This window comes from Purpureocillium takamizusanense, chromosome 4, assembly GCF_022605165.1.
Source record: "Purpureocillium takamizusanense chromosome 4, complete sequence".
Taxonomy (NCBI): Eukaryota; Fungi; Ascomycota; class Sordariomycetes; order Hypocreales; family Ophiocordycipitaceae; genus Purpureocillium; species Purpureocillium takamizusanense.
The window spans coordinates 1,158,148-1,176,120 of NC_063071.1; the positions used below are offsets into that span (position 1 = coordinate 1,158,148).

General features: G+C 59.0%; 7 protein-coding genes across 7 annotated transcripts; 4 read left to right on the forward strand and 3 right to left on the reverse strand.

Moving 5' to 3' along the window:
- Nucleotides 1-181: 181 nt before the first annotated feature.
- JDV02_005020 (uncharacterized protein) lies at nucleotides 182-1,182 on the forward strand. The gene is made up of 2 exons (XM_047986269.1): nucleotides 182-844; nucleotides 866-1,182. The coding sequence occupies exons 1-2, from the start codon at nucleotides 255-257 to the stop codon at nucleotides 1,005-1,007; spliced, it is 732 nt and encodes a 243-aa protein (XP_047842249.1). The 5' UTR covers nucleotides 182-254; the 3' UTR covers nucleotides 1,008-1,182.
- Nucleotides 1,183-1,497: 315 nt separating this feature from the next.
- Nucleotides 1,498-7,351, forward strand: JDV02_005021 (uncharacterized protein). The gene is made up of 2 exons (XM_047986270.1): nucleotides 1,498-6,958; nucleotides 7,010-7,351. The coding sequence occupies exons 1-2, from the start codon at nucleotides 1,821-1,823 to the stop codon at nucleotides 7,206-7,208; spliced, it is 5,337 nt and encodes a 1,778-aa protein (XP_047842250.1). The 5' UTR covers nucleotides 1,498-1,820; the 3' UTR covers nucleotides 7,209-7,351.
- A 193-nt stretch (nucleotides 7,352-7,544) lies between these two features.
- On the forward strand, nucleotides 7,545-8,590 carry JDV02_005022 (uncharacterized protein). The gene is made up of 2 exons (XM_047986271.1): nucleotides 7,545-7,757; nucleotides 8,027-8,590. Exons 1-2 carry the CDS (start codon nucleotides 7,724-7,726, stop codon nucleotides 8,248-8,250), a joined length of 258 nt encoding a protein of 85 aa, XP_047842251.1. The 5' UTR covers nucleotides 7,545-7,723; the 3' UTR covers nucleotides 8,251-8,590.
- JDV02_005023 (uncharacterized protein) lies at nucleotides 8,548-10,373 on the reverse strand. Its single transcript, XM_047986272.1, has 3 exons — nucleotides 10,298-10,373; nucleotides 9,597-10,236; nucleotides 8,548-9,531 (listed from the first exon to the last, which is right to left on the reverse strand). The coding sequence occupies exons 2-3, from the start codon at nucleotides 10,116-10,118 to the stop codon at nucleotides 8,716-8,718; spliced, it is 1,338 nt and encodes a 445-aa protein (XP_047842252.1). The 5' UTR covers nucleotides 10,119-10,236; nucleotides 10,298-10,373; the 3' UTR covers nucleotides 8,548-8,715.
- Nucleotides 10,374-11,800: 1,427 nt separating this feature from the next.
- Nucleotides 11,801-14,657, reverse strand: JDV02_005024 (uncharacterized protein). Its single transcript, XM_047986273.1, has 3 exons — nucleotides 13,684-14,657; nucleotides 13,045-13,599; nucleotides 11,801-12,966 (listed from the first exon to the last, which is right to left on the reverse strand). Exons 1-3 carry the CDS (start codon nucleotides 13,817-13,819, stop codon nucleotides 12,056-12,058), a joined length of 1,602 nt encoding a protein of 533 aa, XP_047842253.1. The 5' UTR covers nucleotides 13,820-14,657; the 3' UTR covers nucleotides 11,801-12,055.
- A 255-nt stretch (nucleotides 14,658-14,912) lies between these two features.
- Nucleotides 14,913-16,599, forward strand: ECM42 (glutamate N-acetyltransferase). Its single transcript, XM_047986274.1, has 2 exons — nucleotides 14,913-15,452; nucleotides 15,544-16,599. The coding sequence occupies exons 1-2, from the start codon at nucleotides 15,031-15,033 to the stop codon at nucleotides 16,457-16,459; spliced, it is 1,338 nt and encodes a 445-aa protein (XP_047842254.1). The 5' UTR covers nucleotides 14,913-15,030; the 3' UTR covers nucleotides 16,460-16,599.
- HIS3 (Imidazoleglycerol-phosphate dehydratase) lies at nucleotides 16,496-17,794 on the reverse strand. The gene is made up of 2 exons (XM_047986275.1): nucleotides 17,313-17,794; nucleotides 16,496-17,205 (listed from the first exon to the last, which is right to left on the reverse strand). The coding sequence occupies exons 1-2, from the start codon at nucleotides 17,581-17,583 to the stop codon at nucleotides 16,793-16,795; spliced, it is 684 nt and encodes a 227-aa protein (XP_047842255.1). The 5' UTR covers nucleotides 17,584-17,794; the 3' UTR covers nucleotides 16,496-16,792.
- Nucleotides 17,795-17,973: the final 179 nt, after the last annotated feature.

The following is a 17,973-nucleotide window of genomic DNA, read 5'->3' on the forward strand; positions in this document are numbered from 1 at the left end:
GTTGGAGCTGCAATGTGCTCGGTGACGTGGGGTTAGCGTTTTCGGAGTGGATTCGTGCCGCTATAAGTTCCGTGGGCGACAGACAGTGGGCCGTTTGTTGCCTGGAATCGCAAGCCAGTTGCATCCATCCTTCACCACCGCCACCAAGACCTCTCCCGGCATCATCCACAACACGACACGGCGCAATACGGCCAAAACATCGCCCTCATCGAATGCGACTGTGATTTAAACGTATCACTGCCATCTCCTGCGCCATGGACCTGCTCGGTACCATCCGCAAGTCCGGGTCCCGCGGCGGCGTCAACTTCAGCTGGGACGAAGTCGCCAGCTCGTCGCACCGCGAAAACTACCTCGGCCACAGCCTCAAGGCGCCCGTCGGGCGATGGCAAAAGGGCAAGGACCTCAACTGGTACGCCAAGGCAGACGAAGACGCCGCCACCGCGGCCGCCGACGGCGACGAGACGACCGAGGAGCGCCTCGAACGCGAGCGCAGGGAAGAGCTGCGCAAGATCAAGGAGGCCGAGGAGGACGCCATCGCGCGCACACTGGGCCTGCCGCCGCCGCATAGGAACACCACGGGCGCCAACGCCACCGAGGTCGGCACGCAGAGGGCCATCGGGCCGGCGAGCGGACCGCCTGCGGGTTTGGTTGCGGCGGAGCCTGCTACCAGACGGGAGCGGTCCCGGCGGGACAGCGATACGGAGAGGCGAGAGCGGCGACGACACCGGAGCCGCAGCCGCAGCCGCGAGAGGAGGCATCGACGGCGCAGCAGGGATCGCGATGACGACCGGGTGAGAAACCGCAGCCGCGATAGGCACGACAGGGGCAATGGCGACGAGCGCAGGCGGCGCCGGGGGGAGCGCAGCCGTAGCCGGGACGAGGACCGGAGGGGGAGGCGACATAGAGATGGGGGACGGGAGCGGAGTAGGGAGCGGCGGCGTTCGACGTCGAGGGAGCACCGGAAACGTAGCAGGAGTCCGGCTCGTCGTGGGAGAGACGAGCGATGAGCCAAACTGGCGGCCGTAATAGTTACACATGAGCGGCAAGGGCTCGCTGCATCATGACGAAGAGATACCCAACGCGGCTGCGCATAGTGTCTCCAGGGGTGGCGGCGCATCCAGTACTTGATACGCCTGCTATATTATCGTTCAGAAAGTCACCCTAATTTCCTCAGATGGTGACACTTCCATTGTGGCAGATCTTGTGAGAGGTCAACCCACCGCAGCCGTCTGCACAGGCTGTGGAGCGTGGCATGGCATAGCATAAGCCGTATAATGGATACCCAGGCTCATTGACGTCTCCACGAGCGGCTCTGTTGGTCTGCATCGACCCTGCGGATCCCATATCCAGTTCCTTTCGGTGCCTGACGTGACAGGGGCTGTTAGTGGCGGGGGGCCCGGGGCGGTGGCGGCATCCACTGGCACAGGTCACCACGTCGACGTCAGCAGCCGTCCACTAGCTAGGCATGTACTTGATACTGCTGAGTCGACAGCTCAGCTGCTTCGTCCCCGTCAACACCTTCGGCAAGGAACCACACGAGGCGCCCACAGCTCGGCGTCGGCCGCGTTCCAACGTCTTCCATCAGTGTCTCCAGGCTGTACTTCTGTCCTTCCGCAGACACGTCACGGCGGGCACGCAACCTTTCTGCCTTGTAATACCACACGAGCCAGCCTTTCACCTCGGCAAACCTTCGCTTCGCCACCTCGCAGCCTCGTCCTTCCACCGCGTGTACGCCTTTCGACACGTATACCATCGTATTCACTCAACATGCGAATCTGATACAACGACATTCATCTTGCACTGAAGTTGGAGCGCCCGCCATGGACTACTCGAGCCTGCGCGCCGCCGCCCTCCGCGATGGCGAGGACGAAGAGGCCGTCACCGTCGATACCCGCGCCCTCATAGACAAGGTCCTGGCTCGATACTCGGGCGAGTGGACGACGCTTCGAGAGCTCATACAGAACGCAGCCGATGCGCAGGCCACTACCGTCAGCGTCAAGTGGGAGACGATACCCTCGATACAGGTGCCGCTGCCTCCCAACACGACGAGTCGGTCCGAGCTGCTCAAGCACACCGTGTCGAATCACACCCTTCGACGGCTCGTCGTCCAGAACGATGGCCAGGCCTTCACAAAGACGGACTGGGGACGTCTGAAACGTATCGCTGAGGGTAACCCCGACGAGACCAAGATAGGAGCGTTTGGCGTCGGCTTCTATAGTGTCTTTGCCGACTGCGAGGAGCCTTTCGTCAGCTCCGGCAGCGAGGCCATGGCGTTTTACTGGAAGGGGAACTCTCTCTTCACCAAGAAGTCCCACCTCCCCGAGGACAAGGCCAGCAAGCACACCACCTTTGTGCTCGACTATCGAAACTCAACGACGCCCGTTCCGAACCTGCTCTCGGTCAGCCAGTTCCTCGCCACCAGCTTGACCTTTGTCGCGCTGCAGAATATAGAATTCTGGATCGACGACCACAAGATCTTGTCACTCACGAAGAAGTCGTCTCCGAGTGCGGAGCTGCCTCTGCCCCGTGATCTGGAGGCGCGGACAAAGGAAGGCCTCATGAAGGTCGTTAGTGTGGATCGCACGAGCACGCAAATCGACGCCTCGTACATGTCAGTTGTGGGCTGGAAGCCGCAGGCGGCTGCTTCAGCGACCAAGAACCCCGATGCGTACGGATCTATCGAAGCCCCGTCGCTCAGATCCTTCTTTGCTCGCCTCACCTCCAGTTCGTCACACCCTGGCAGCAGGTCAAAATCGCAGAGCGAAGACAGTGCTGCGCAGCCGAGGATTTCTGAAGATGTCACAAAGGTGAACACGTCGGCCATCTTCCTGCGTGCCACGTCGGCATCCATCAAGACCAACGTGTCGACATCATTTGCATCGGAGCTCGAGCGGGCTACCAAGAAGCCACCACCAAAGACCACGAGGCTATCTATTCTGACGGCATCTTATGACGAGACTGAAGCCTCTGCTGCGTCGGCAAGCGATGGCGCATTTACCAGAGCTACCGACGTTTTTGCTTCGGTTTTGCCTAGCAAGAAACCTGGCGGGCGCATTTTCATCGGCTTCCCCACCATGCAGACGACAGGAGCCGGAATGCACGTATCTGCGCCATCAGTCATCCCTACCGTCGAGCGAGAGGCTATTGATCTGAATGCTCGGTGGGTTCGGACGTGGAACGTCGAGCTTCTACGGGCCGCCGGTATCATCGCCAGGCTGGCTTTTTCCAACGAGATGGACGACCTCAGCAAACGGCTTCGCAGCACGGCCGAGCAGGGGAAGAGGATTTCCGCTCAGAACATCGCAAAGTATATGCCCGAGGCCCTGCATACCTTGAAGACGTTCACCTTTGGCGACTCGACCCCGAGCGGCCAGGTTGGGCAGATCATGGAAGAAGCCTTCTGGACCTGCTTCAGGAAGGCCTCCATCGAGATGTATTCCAGTCAGGGCGTCTTGCAGACAACGCAGGTTCGCCTTGGCTCTGATGATCTGAGCTCATTCGTGGACAGCATCCCAATTGTGCCAGAAGAGATGAAGGCAGCCCCCTTCGTACGAAAGCTCATTGACTTTGGGCTGGTCTCTCATATCACCGTCACTGATGTCAAGAAAGAGCTTGAAGCAAAGGCGCTCAACAAATCTCAAGCCACAAACTTCATCTCGTGGGCTGGCAAGAAGAGCGCCAGTGGGGAACTAGACCCCGGCAGCCGATCTGCACTTCTTGAGGTCGCCGTCGCCACGGTTGGCCCCGAGGATAACCAAGGCGAAATTATCGCACTCGGAAGCATCACAAATTTCCAGAACGTCAACAAGATTCCTGCACATCTCCCGATTCCTCCGACTACAATTCCTTACGCGTTCACGGCCCATTCATCTGTAGCGGAGCTGCATGCCTTGGGCTGGGAGGCTTTGGATGTCCTTCCGTGGTTGAGATTCTTGATTGAGACCGCGAGGTCAAGGGCCGAGGAAGAGAGCGTCACGAGATCTCCGAAGTTTGCGGTGCAAGTATTAACGGTCCTGTCCAAGAACTGGGATCTCATCACCGCCCGGGACAGGGAGGCTGTAGCTTCCCTTGTCAAGAGCCACCCGGTTATGCCAACAAAGCTGGGCATGCGGAAACCCAACGAGTCGTTTTTCCCTTCCGTCAAGCTCTTCGACGATTTACCGGTCATCCAGGGATGTGAAAAGGTCAAGGAAAAGTTTCTGGCAGCCGTTGGAGTAAGGAAAACGGTGGACCTCGATACCATCTTCACCCGACTCCTCAACGCATCCGGCGACGCAGGCGACAAGAGGTGGAGCCATATGGAGCTGATCAAGTATCTTGCATCTGTCCAAAACGACATTCCGTCCGATGATCTCAAGAAATTGAGAGAGTCGAAGATTTGCCCGGCAGAGGCTGGTCCGAAGGGCATGGAGCCTACCAAAGGCACTACAACACTATACAAGGTTTCAGAGCTGTTTGAGCCAAAAGACAGCCTCCGCACATTGGGCTTATCCATCTTGCAATGGCCTGGGCCACCGGGAAGCTGGCGTCCATCCAGTGCCGAAGCGCGGTTCCTGTCCATCTTGGGGCTTCGCACTCACCCGTCTGTCCCTGAGCTCGTGGACATGATGGCCTCCAAGGACGGCTTGTTGCGTTCTTCGGCAATGACTTATTTCATCGCCAATCATCACACCAACCGCTATGCCGGCTTCCACCTTGCGGACACCAGAAAGGCTATTCTCCCGTTGCAAGGTAGCGGGCAGCTTGTCCCACCCTCGGCCTGTTTCACAAATGAGAGAGCAGCCTTGCTTGGGTTTGACATCCTGAGAAAGGATCTCCACGATCATGCAAACAAGTTCGGTGTCGCCCGGGACCCTCCAATGGTTGAGTGTGTCAACAGACTGCTTGCCAATCCTCCCAAGGATCAACGCGCTGCCATGACTCTATTCGGGTACTTTGCCTCTCGTATCACTGAAGTGCGCGACAACAGTCTTGCAAAGCTCAAGAACGCGCCGATCGTGCCAGTCAGCAGATCCAAGTTATCCCGCACGCCAGAAAAGTCTGGGAGTGTGTCGTACATCACCCCTACACACACCTACCTGGGAAGTTCGGTCACGTATGGCGAAATATTCGACTTTGTCGATTTTGGCCAAGAGGCAAACGCCTTCTTATTTCATTGCGGAGCGAAGAGCGAACCGACCAAGCTCGAGGTGGCGCATATGGTGTGCACCGAGCCGGCAAGGTTGCTCAGCATCTTGCAGAGCCCAGAAAAGTACCTTGATCTACTCAAGTCCCTTGCAGAGGTCGCTTCGACACTGCAGCGCGACAAGGAGCTTTGGAGGCGCATGAAGACGTCTGCTTGTCTCCTGGCGTATAAAGAACTTGCCACACCCAACAAAGGAGATTTGATTGACTTGGACTTGGACGACGCGCCAATCAGGCAGTATCAGCTGGCTTCAGCCAGCCAAATCGTGGTACTGGACGATATCATCAGCTACCGCTTGTTCAAGGAGCATTTGATCTGTGCTCCTGAGGAGGACGCCTTGGAAACCTTCTACCTACAACTCGGGGCGCAGAAGCTGAGCAGCCTTGTGCAGGAGGATGTGCGAATCGGTCACCAAATGCTCAACCATAAGAACGCAGAGCCGTTGAGGAAACACGTTTTGGAGCGGTCCAAAATATTTCTGTACGAATATGCGAATTACCGCCGCGACGCCATCAAGCACGACACCAAGTGGCTTGAGAAGCACCTTCGCGTGGCCATGGTCCGCTCTGTGGCGCTACGTCGCAGCCTGAAGGAGCACCGTCAGTCGCATACCGAGAAGCGATCAGCAGCTGGCGCCTACGACCAAGGCGTTTGGACTTTGTACGTGTCGGACGAGTCCCGGCCAGACATGTACCAGATCGGCCAGGCTGTGTGTCAGATGCTCCTCAGTCGCCCTAATCAGCAGGCCTATCTGTTTTTTGAACCATTTCTCACACTCGACTTGTATGGCCTACGTGCGCGTGGATACAACGTTGATAGAATCCTTCGCGCCAAGGCTGCCGAAGCTAGGATTGCTGAAGAGCAGAGGCAAAAGGCCTTGGAGGAGGAACGACAGAGGATTCAGGAGCGGGAACAGACTTGGGCACAGCAAGGAAGTGACCCCGGGCTACCTACTGCTGCTCCCGCTGCTCGTGAGGTGGCCCAAACGCCTGCGAAACCCACCATGCCGGGATCCTGGGGCTCACCGGACGATTCCGCCGCCAGCAACGCCGGTAACACTGGCAAGAGTGGCAGTCTATTTTCCAGACTCACCCGTCAGCTGGGGCTTGACAACACAACCGAGAACGATGCACAGAGGCAACTTGAGAGGTTTGTGGATGCACCGTCTCAGCCAAGCCAAATATCGACTACAGGACAACAAGCCAGCAGCGCAAAGCGTCCGCAGAAGGACACCGGTCGTGTTACTAGCCCCGCTGTTGTACAACAGAACCTGCTCAATGCGATCCACGCGACACGCGCGCACGGATCTAATGGCGTGTTCTCTCAGCCCAACGTCAGCGAGGTGAAGGAGCAGGCCACATACTGTGACAGCACTCCCGCGACAAACATCAACTTTGCTGCGGAGGCGTCCAACGGGATGAAGGTGTATGTCTCAAAGGACATGACACGGCCAGCAGCAGATTTCTTGACGGCCAACTTGACGGCCATCAACTCTTTTGCGACTTTATTGGTCGATGTGGGCAGCATTTACTCCCTGTCGCCCGGGGTGGTGCACATCTTCTACGACGAAGCTGGCGGGACTATTGCATTCAACACGGGCGGCAGCATTTTTTGCAACCTGCGATTCTTCCTCCAGCTTCACGCCACGCAGTTGACCGGCCAAAACACAGGTGCTGCCAGGGCTGAAGCCGCAACGTGGTGGTGGGTCGTGTTCGCTCACGAGCTCGCTCACAACTTGGTCTCGCCTCACAACGCTGAGCATAGCTATTATACGTAAGTCGTTCGCACCGCTCTGTGTATGTCATGGTTCTCACAGTTGTCCAGCGAGTCGTTCATCCAACAGTACATGGGCAAGATGGTTGCCAAGACGGTGCAGTGGACCCAGGCCGGGACACCACTGCCCCAGCGAGCTCTCCCGCCGCCTCCGCCAGCAGAGCCTCAGGTGCGCAACTCGACACAGGGTGATGCACCTCCTCCGCCGTATACAATGACCTCGAATAGACGGGACAATATGTTTGGTTAGACTTTATGTTGTGGACTTGCATGGCGCGGAGTTGTTCCTTCTGGCGTTCAATTATAGCAGGTGCCCGATCATGGCGGCGCATGTAGAGCATGGGGCATGTTACTTGGTACGTAGACAGATAAACTGTACATGTTGTATGATGAGACTTGGTTTCTCATAGACTCTTGAGTAGCGATTATTCAACTGTGAGTTTCGCTTCGGGGCTGTATTCATCAATTTAAACAGTCAGGTCGCCTGACAACGATTCTTGGCTGGTTTATGTGACTCATGTGACATACCACGTGACCACGATTTCAATTGGAGCTTCAACGCATCCTCACCAACCGACATTCCCCACGGCGCGGTATCGCAGCAGCCTCAATTGACGACGAAGACAACGACGACGCCCGACGACGAGAGCGACCGACCGACCGCCTGAATTGGCCCCTTCCGCTCGCTCGAGCCGTACGCAGCAACCCTTCGCAAGTCAAAACACCCGAGCGACGCAAACCTCCTCCCACGCACACACGCCCGCCATGGTCCACCGAATCGCCTTCTGGAGCTGCTTCGGTACGTTTGCTGCCGCCCCTGCCTGACCCTCTACTCCCGGTCCTCCAGTTCGCAGACAGCCTTCCTTCTCCTCCTCCTCTTCCGACGCTGCCCGCCGCCGCCCGTCCTCGCCTCCGGCCACAGCGAAAAGGGTCCAACCAGCAATGGCACTCGCTCTAGGCTGGGGCGAAATCCGAGTACCCGTCGGCATGTGCCAGACGGCAACGGCTGGCCCACACGCAGGGCCGCTTAAAGGAATCAGCTAGCTAACGGGTTGACATGTACAACAGGCCTCGCCGTGCGCTTCTGGCAAGTCGGCATCGAGATGCGCCCCTTCTTCAACCGCTCCAGCCTGTGGGCCTACCCCGCGTACGCGCTCGGCGGCGCCAGCTTCGGGTACTGGCTGCAGGGCGTCGACGACCGGCAGACGGAGACGCTGCGCGAGCGCAAGGCCCTGCTGCTCGAGAAGCGGGCGCGCAAGGCCGAGCGGGACAACACCGCCGCCGAGGCTTGAGGCTTGACGGGGGAGGGGGGCAAGTTTTTTTTTTGGTGATGAGCGGAACGGGAGAGGGTTAGGCGGAGGCTGAAGGGTCATGAGATCCGAATGGATGGACGAATGCGAGGAACCGGCCTCATGGAAGGGGGAAGAAAGGCATGACAGGGCATGAAAGATTATCGGGGGAAGGAGAGATGAACAGGCTTTTTGCTGCTTATAGGGATGGGTTGTACGAGAGAGCGCGTGGGGTGCTTGTACATATTGGGCACGGGATAGAAAAGGCATCACGGGTCCGTTTACAAAGTCTTTGGAAAATGCCTTCTTTTGCTTTGATACACAGTGCAGCCCGATTTGAGCGTCTAAAATGCGCCGTCATGAGTTCGCAATATGGGCATTGCTGTGTCAACGCTACATTTGAACGCTGTCCTCGCTGCCGTGCGTACGTCTATTGGGTCCCTAACAGTCCATCCAAGCCATGACGCATTACAGCTCCTCTAGCTTCCTAAGAATGGCGGGAACCGACTTGGCAGAAGAGTTGCCCAGCTCCGTCACCACGACGGTAATGTACTTGTCCCTCGTCGTGTCAAACATCAGCCTGAAGCCCTCGTCGGTGAAGTTCTCCGGGTCGATCTCGTTGTACGTGAGCGAGTCGATGGAGACGCGCTCGGTGAAGTTGATGGTCTCGCACAGGGCGACGACGCGCAAGCCAAAGTCGGAGGCGTTGACCGCGAGGTCGCAGGTGCCGGCCCGCGCGTACATGGCGCCGTTGCTAAACATGGCCTCGGCGGCGGTCAGCACGAGCGTCGCCTCCTTCAGGTTGGTGCGCAGGGCGCCAAAGTCGGTAGCGTATGTGACGCTGATGCCGGCGGCGATGAGCCTCTCGGCGTGCGCGAGGCCAACGCGCTCAAAGGGGTCGTCAATGAGGATGACCGTGAAGGTCTTGCCGTCCTTCTTGGCCTTGATCAGGGCCCGCTCGACGAGCCAGTGGTGCGCGTAGGTCAGCACGACCTCGTCCTCGACGATCATGTCGGCTGCCTCCTTGACGATGACCATGTCGGCGAGGGCGATGCGCTCGCGGATGAAGTTGTCGATGGACTCGCACAGCAGCTTCTTGGCGTCCGAGTCGGGGAGGTCGATATCGATCTTACTGATCTGGAGCTTCAGCCACCGGATGGCGTTGCCCATGGAGAAGCACATGGGCCGGCACGCTGTGAGGTACTCGATTTGCGGGTTGAGGACGTGGGAAGTGAAGTGTCGGGAGAGGGTGGCGCCATGAGGAGTCGAGTAGTCGGTGATTACCTGCAGCCGTTTGTCAGTCGTGCCCTACGCCGATGACTTGCGTGACGAGCGCGGATCATCCTTACCCTTTTGAACGCCAGCAGCGTCGTCTCGACTCTTGTGAGGCTGTCGCTGATGACAAAACAGGCCATCCGCTGGCCCAGCCTCAGGACCGCCGGGTGGACGTCCTTGTCGGCCTGCATGTAGGATATCCGCTTCGCCATGGACAGATGGCTGAAGCATTCCGGGATCTTGGGCTTGTTGTCCTTGATGGCCGGGGGCGGCAGGACGGACTTGGACGCGGCGCGATGGTGATGTGCCGCGGAATGGCCGTCCTGCTTGCTTCCCTTGCCCTTACCGCCCTTGCCATCCGAGGGACCCCCCTGCGCGCCTGAGGGAGGAGGCGGCTGCGTCGTCTTTGCAGCCGCTCTCCTCGCCGCCTTTTCCTCCTTGGCCTTCTTTTTCAGCTCGGCATTAGAGAGCTTCTTCTCGCCGGCGGCCGCCTCGCCTTGCGCTGCGGGCTGGGCCTTGGCCGGCTGCTTCTGGTCCTTCTTTTCACCTGCCGCGTTGCCCGCGGCGGCGGGGGATGGCCCTTCCTCGGTCGCCATGGGTTGTGTGGTGTGTCGTCGTGCTCTCGAGGCCAAGAGGCCGTGGTCGAGTCGCAACGAGGGGCAAGTATTGGGCCGGGTCAGGCGCAGTGACAGAACCGCTCGCGAATGGACGTGTCTACTCGAGGAGTTAGGAAACTAGAGAAGCAAGACATTTGCAGAGCATCGAGGTAAAATACTTGGGAAATCAAGGTTTCGATTGGGATGGCAGGGCCGCAAGGCTGAGGCGGTAGTAGCAGTAGTAGATGCTTGGGCGGTAGAGTTTGAGTCACTGCAAATTGATGGGGGCCCAAGACTGGAGACTGGAATGGACGATGCCCCGCGCTACACTGCCCAGTGCAGTAGTACCAGCAGCAGCGGCAGGCGCACCCACCAACTCACTTTTGGCAGCAGGAGTAAATTAGTAGCTGTCGCAGCCGGCTTGCAGCGCAGCAGTGCGTGGGTGCAGCAGGAGGGACAGTTGTGAGAGTTTCGGCAGACAATTTTTGCTTGAGGGGACAAGCGAGGCGCATTTGAGCAAGCAAGCAGATGGGCCATGTAGTTCACTTTCTTTTGTGTGTCAAACTGCAGTGTACAAATCTCGCCAAGCTGCAGCAGTGTATGTAGGGTAACGCAAAGCACGAGCAGAGGCCACATCTACGAGGTCACGCCGCTGATGCGTGGACGGAGCAAGTTGTTGCTTGGCCATGGCGACTGTGAGATTTGAAGATGTCCACGATGCCGTGGCTTACTTGGCTTACGTGGCGTAATGCTGGACCAAATATGGAGTGACTTTACGGTCCAAGTTTGCATACGCCGTGGGATCATGGTTCCTGACAGGCGGTCATACACACGCATGAACGACTTTTGCGGCCAACGAAGCTGCTACTCGCAAGATGAAGCAGTAGCACGGGATATCCTGGAAGCGGGTTCAAAAGGTGTCTTTGCGAAGAGTAATGATGGCCTTTCCGCGGATCGTCCGTCGTCAATCGTGCGCGGCCGCTCAACGGCGGCATCGCCAGCGGGTTCAGACGCCCAGCCGAGAAAAATTCCTTCCTCGCGTCGGTCCAAAAGAACCGAGCCGCAATGAAAGAAGAGACAAGACGTCAGAGAATAGGTTCCAAAAATTCCCTAACCAGGCGAACCCAATCAGGAGTGGTCATAGTATAGTTTTCAACTAGCAAAATTCCTCTCTCAGCTTATCGCTTCACGGAGAAGGAAAACGCCCGTGCACTTGGATGGAGAGGAAAGGAAGAAAAGAAGGTCTGAAAGACGGGCGAGGGAGGAGCCGCTTTTATAGCCTGTCTGGAGGGGGGTGGCGCGAGGGGTGGATCTGCCCTTGTCCTCAGGCACAACTCGCACACTCACTCACACACCCAGCGGCAGGAGCAGCAGCACCGGGCACTTTCACTACGTACCCGCTAACACCCCCCTGGCAAAACCCTGTAAGCGTTCGTTGATTGGCTCAGGCACTACGACACCCCCCAACAAGGCAGCACCTCCTGCGGCTGAGGCTGCCTGCCTGGCGAACGGATTTCGAGCTCTGATTCACTGGTCGGGTCGTCTGTTTGTCTGATGCCCAGGGCAATATCCCACGGCTTGTATGACACCACCTTCGTGCTGACAGATGGGATCCAGTGTTTGCACACACGACGCAGTCTGACGCGTTACGTACTCACTCACATGGCAGGGTACCCAGTGATGCGGAATCTTCACCTTCGAGTCTGACTCTACGAAGTACACGAGAAAGAGGCATGTAACGACGTAGCTTGGCTCTCTCGGTTGCCCTGTCGTCTTCCAAGCAACCCCCATCCCCCCCTGATTGGACTGATACATTCACCACTCTCCGCTCCTGGGGCCTGGGGGAGTAGCAAGTAGTAGACTCTTCGAGTTTATCCAAATTTCCATCACCAGCTTCGTATCCACGCGGTGTATTGTCCATCTCGTAATATCCATCGCTAACTGCCCTCGCGTACACCAGCTCGTGCAGCCAGTCGTGGCCTCCTCCCCTGACTCCTACGCCGCCGGTTGACAAACTCCCAATACTGGAACAACATGAAGCAGGTGACCAAGATCAGCGACATGGGGATGCTGATGGCCCAGAACAGCGGGAACGAGCTCTCGCCCGGCGCCCAGCTCCCGGCCATGCTGAAGACGGCGGCCGTCGCGCTGATGGGCAGGAAAAAGGTCCCCACGAGTGCCAGCACGAGAAGCGTCTTGTTCTGCGCAAACGTGATCTCGTTTTGCCTCAGCGTCATCTGATTCTGCTCGTGCGCCCGCTGCGCCTCCAGGATCGTAGTCTGGCCCGTGATGTGCGCCATGCTGGCGTCCAGCCGGTCGTGCATCTGCGACATGAGGTACTCGAGCTGCCTAAAGTCGTCGGCAATCTCCTCCGACGTCGTACCGGTGCTCTCGGCTTTGCTGCGGATGAAATCTCCCGCGGTGCTCCAGAAACGCCGCCCCCTGGGCTGGCATGAGCTCAACTGCTCCCGAAGCAAGCCCCGGTACCAGGGGATCCGTCGTCGACTGAGGAACAGGGTTTGCATGGCGGCCTTGAGGTCGTCGGTGCTGGTCTCGTGATCCCCTCTGCCGTTTTGGAGTGCCCACTCGATGGAGTTGAGATCCCGCGTGTAGTAGGATATCAAAAGCGTCCACTCAAACCCGACCACCCGATACAGGTTCTGCGCCAGTATGAGTGGGGTAGGAATGTCTCCAGCCTGCAGCTTGGCGTTGCGACGCATGCATTCAGACAAAAGCTCGGCTGGAGAGTGATAGCCAGAATACGGCTCGCCCTCAATAACGTGGTATGGCGGCCGCAGCCTGCCTGGTAAGCCTACCATGCGAGGCGGCTCATCGAGCAAGATGACCCCTAACGGGACAGGTTAGAATCGGCGCACACCCTCGTCTCTCTCTTCCGCAGACACGCCTCAAAGGACGTCAAACTCACCGAAACTCCAGAGCTCGTCTCCATCTCCGTTGAACCACACCGCCGCCTGCGTGCGCGTCACGGCGAGCGGGCAAAACTCGGAAATCCCGCCCTCGGTCTCATGTCGCTGCACCGGGTTCATTGGCCCCCAAGTCCGACCGATTCTCCACGCGCCGGCCGCTCTCCCCGCCTGCTGGACCTGCGTATACTCCAGACGAAACGGCCGGTCAAACTCCCTCGCGGTGACGTACTTGAAGGCGACGTGCCGCTGCTTGGACGTCACAGAGGGTAAAGGGGCGAGTTGTCGCGTGACATCTGAGAAGTTAAAGGACGGCTGGTCTTCGAGATAGTCGTCGAGGCACTTTAGAAACGATGAGCGGTCTCTCTCGGAAACTCGCTGCTGCAGTATGAGTTGTAGGACGGCGGTGTCGGCTTTCTCAACGATGATGAGCTCCGCGATCTTTTTGCCAACACCGCCATGTTCTGGTACGGGGTGCGTGGGTTCCAGCGTGGCTGCATTGAGCACGCAGAATTGAGCGGACTGTCCCTGGGCAAACCTGACAGAGCGAACCAGGGCTGTTTTTTTATTTTTTTAAAAAAAATGTGAGCATGATCTCTGGCTTACATCGTGTCTTTCGTACACAGAAGCGCATCGCGTACCTTTGCCATCACATGGAGCGCCGTTGCCCGCCACAAACTCGTAAATATTGGGAAACCGGACGCATTCCGACTTGGTCAAGAGGCTCTGCGCAGCCCCAGATATACTCGAAGAAGCGGGCGAGGATCTGACGCCCATCTTGGGCCCTTGCGTCTAGGAGCTGGCTTAGAAAGGGTGAGTAAGCTGCAGATGTGCCGTGCGCTGGAAGGCACGGGCGACGACGACTTATAACAACAAGAGGACGGAAGCTGGCGCATGGTGGCTGCACCCCGGCCAGCTGAGGTTCCGGGTTGGAAGGGAAATAATGCCTAAACAGTGCATCTTGGATTGGATCCTGCCATGCAGGTTTTACAGCCTCACTTGCAAGGGCGCCAAATAGCTGATGTAAGTGACAGGGGGACAGGTTGCACGACCTAGGTTCGCGCGTTGCGATGATGGTGTGGAATGTAGGCGATGGTGCGAGCGAGATCTGAGAGCTGATGAATTGCAGCATAATTTACTTGAAGTTTTCGACCGCAATCAAAGGTGGTCGCTCGAAGGAACAGGCAGGCCGTTTGGTATTCAAGATGCTCAGGCAAACCCCGCGTGTTATTGAAGCTGTGGACGGATGACGAGCAGCGGCACCGCAACGGCCCCATGGCCCCCCCAGCAACCACGATCGACTGCAAGGTCTGATAGTGCAGGATCATTGTCTATTTTGCCGGCCATGAAACCGCCAAAGAGACGGCAATACCCAGCCCAAATTTGGCGACAGGTTCCGTGGAATAGAGCCGAGTTGGTGGTCTCTCGAGCGCGTGCGAGGGCCTGTCGGGCCACCACGGATGGCGCTTCTGATCGCGGATGCCGATGAGCACCGCGGCGCGGAGCAATATGTGATTTGAGATCCGACGGACAAAGGGGGGAGACTCAGATACCACTTGGGCTCACGCGATAGTTGCCCAGTGCATTAAATGCCTCGGCCTCGCGTGACATGGCCTGGGTCTTCGTGTCGTTGCAATTCACTCACAATGGTCACCCCCAGTGTAGGTTGGAGTGAGGTATTAGCGGGTTATATCTGAGCGCATAGCGGGCCTGACCACTGGATGGACCCAGGACAGCGGGCCTCCATCCAATCCAGCTCCCCACCGCCCAACCCCCGGACGACCGCCCGCCCTCCCGCCGAGAGGGTGCTACTAATAAGGCCCGCGATTCTATTGACTCACCCGAATCCGGAGCAGCCCCCCCCCAACACCACCACCGCCGCCGACGAGGCCTCTTGATCAAAAACATAAAAGCCAGCTCGCGGGCCTCGAGCTCCCCTCCCCTCCGCGCCCGCATATCCCGTTCCCCCTCCCTTTCACCTTTCCGCGATGAAGCTCTCGCGCGCATACTCGAGCCTCAATGGCTCCATACCGGCGTCCAAGATCAAGTACGTGCCGACGTCGGGGACGTACCCCAAGGACTTCTCGGCGGCGGGCATCTTCGTCGGCGTCAAGCCCGGCAACACGAGCAAGCCGGACCTCGCGCTCGTCACGTCGGACCGGCCGTGCGCCGCCGCCGCCGTCTTCACCAAGAACAAGTTCCAGGCCGCGCCCGTCACCTTTAGCCGCAAGCTGCTCCGCGGCAGGGACAACGCGGGACTGCGCAGCGTCGTCGTCAACTCGGGCTGCGCCAACGCCGTCACCGGCATCGGAGGCCTCGAGGATGCCGCCCGCATGGCCGCCACGACGGACCAGCGCGTCGGCGCGCCCGACTCGACCATTGTCATGAGCACGGGCGTTATTGGGCAGAGGTATGTCATGGCTCATCGGAAGGCCCAAGTCTGTCTGTCTGGAAGAAAGGAGGGGAGATCTTGGTGTTGACGATGGAGGCGCTACGTCCAGGCTCCCCATACAAAAGATTGTCGACCACATCCCCCTCGCCTACCACAAGGCCGGCGACTCTCATCGCCACTGGCTTGACTGCGCCAAGGCCATCTGCACCACTGACACCTTCCCCAAGCTCATGTCGCGGGCCTTTGAGCTCCCCTCGTCGCCCGGCATACAGTACCGCATCGCCGGCATGACCAAGGGCGCCGGCATGCTCGCCCCCAACATGGCCACCCTGCTCACTATCCTGGCCACCGACGCCCCCGTCGCCCCCGGCGTGATGACCACCGTCCTCCGCCACGCCGTCGACCGCTCCTTCAACTCCATCACCGTCGACGGCGACACCTCTACAAACGACACCGTCGCCCTGCTGGCCAACGGCGCTGCCGGCGGCAACGAGGTCGCCTCGGTGCAGTCCCCCGACTACGCCGCCTTCCGCGACGTCCTCACCGACTTCGCCACAGACCTAGCCAAGTACATTGTTCGCGACGGCGAGGGCGCCACCAAGTTCGTCACCATCCGAGTCGCCGATGCCGCCTCTGAGGAGTCGGCCCGCGCCATCGCCCGCTCCATCGCCCTCTCGCCCCTCGTCAAGACGGCCCTCTACGGCAAGGACGCCAACTGGGGCCGCATCCTCTGCGCCGCCGGCTACTCCCTCATCTCTGCCCCCGGCCAGCCCCCCAACGACGTCCCCGAGATCGTCCCCGAGCGCACAAACGTCTCCTTTGTCCCCACCGACGGCTCCCCTGAGCTGAAGCTGCTCGTCAACGGCGAGCCTGAGCTCGTTGATGAGGAGCGCGCGAGCGAGATCCTCGAGGCAGAAGACCTGGAAATCCTCGTCAAGCTGGGCACGGGCGACAAGAGCACCGTGCACTATACCTGCGACTTTAGCCACGATTATGTCACCATCAACGGAGACTACAGGACATAATGATGATGATGATGAGGAAGCAGATAGACTATTCTTCCGTCTCTTTGGGGTCTGATAAAATGCCCTGGGAATGTGTGGGCGGCGCTGGCGTTATGAATATAAATACAGCGTTGGTTATGCCCGTCGCTGTAGCCCCGGTATTTGTTCCGTTTCCTGCCCTGACTCACTGCCTGGCTTTCCCGCTGGGCCTTGACCTGTCTCCTAACCTGTCTCCTGTCCCGACCCCTCTCCCGTCTCTTGCTGTCTTTCACCCCGTTGATATCGGTAAAGCAAACGTTCCAAGCGCGTCGTATCCATCCTTTCCATAGTAGGGACCAGGTCGCGGTGCGGCTCCTACGCGCTCAGCGTACCCTTTGTGCTGGGCACCTCACCCTCCTTGCCCTTGACCTGGGCCGTCGCCATCTTGATGGCCACGGCGAGGGCCTTGAAGGCGCTCTCGGCGCGGTGGTGGTCGTTGTCGCCGCGGATGCAGTCGACGTGCATGGTGACGCGGGCGGCCTGGGCGAAGCTCTGCAGGCAGTGGGGCACCATCTCGCAGCTCAGCTTGCCGAGCCACTCGCGCTTGAGGCCCAGGTCGATGACGCTGTAGGGGCGGTTGGAGAGGTCGACAACGGCGCGGGAGAGGGCCTCGTCGAGCGGGGCGTAGGCGTAGCCGAAGCGGGCGACGCCCGCCAGCGACCCGAGGGCCTTGTTGAAGGCGTAGCCGAGGGCGATGCAGCAGTCCTCGGCGGTGTGGTGGTCATCGACTGCAAAAGACACGACGAGTTAGCGACGCGGCAATTCCTCTCTTTATCCCCTTCTCTCCCCCCTCCCTCTCTGAAAGGAACGTCCTTGGACAGGCGGGGTGTCATACTGTGCAGGTCGCCCTCGCAGTTGAGGGCCATGCTCCAGCCGGCGTGCTTGGCCAGCGCGTGGAGCATGTGGTCGAGGAAGCCGATGCCCGTGTTGACCGAGATGGTCTGCGAGCTGGTTGACTGGGAGGCGTGCGCGGCGGTCGCCTCGAGGAGCTTGGGGTGCGTGTCGGCGGGCAGCTCGCCGCCGTCGAGGTTGAGGGCGAGCTGGATCTTGGTCTCGTTGGTGTCGCGGGCGAGCGCCGCGACGCGGACCTTGGCCGTAGAGCCCATTGTGTGTTTTGTTCCTGTGCCTTTTGTAGTCTTTATATTGTACTCTTAATGTCGATTGGAATCTCGGCGGCGGTGTGTGTGATGTTGGCGTGCAAGTTATGCAGGACGGGCAACGGAGCTGAAGGGCAAGTCTTGCAGGTTGATCCGCGCCCGGCTCGTCACCGCAGCGTTGTGGCGGCGGCGCCTATATCGGCGACGCATGTCTGGCAATCCCAACTTTTTTTGCCGCTTCCGCCATTGGATGCTGGACGCTACCACTGACCAGAGCCCCCCACCCATACGCGGGCTTTTGGGAGCACTGAAGGCAAGTGGAGCCAGCGGCCTTCGATGGAGGGGTCCAGCGAACTCCAGCACACGCCGCCTAGCTGCAGTGGACGGGGCGGGAGTGGA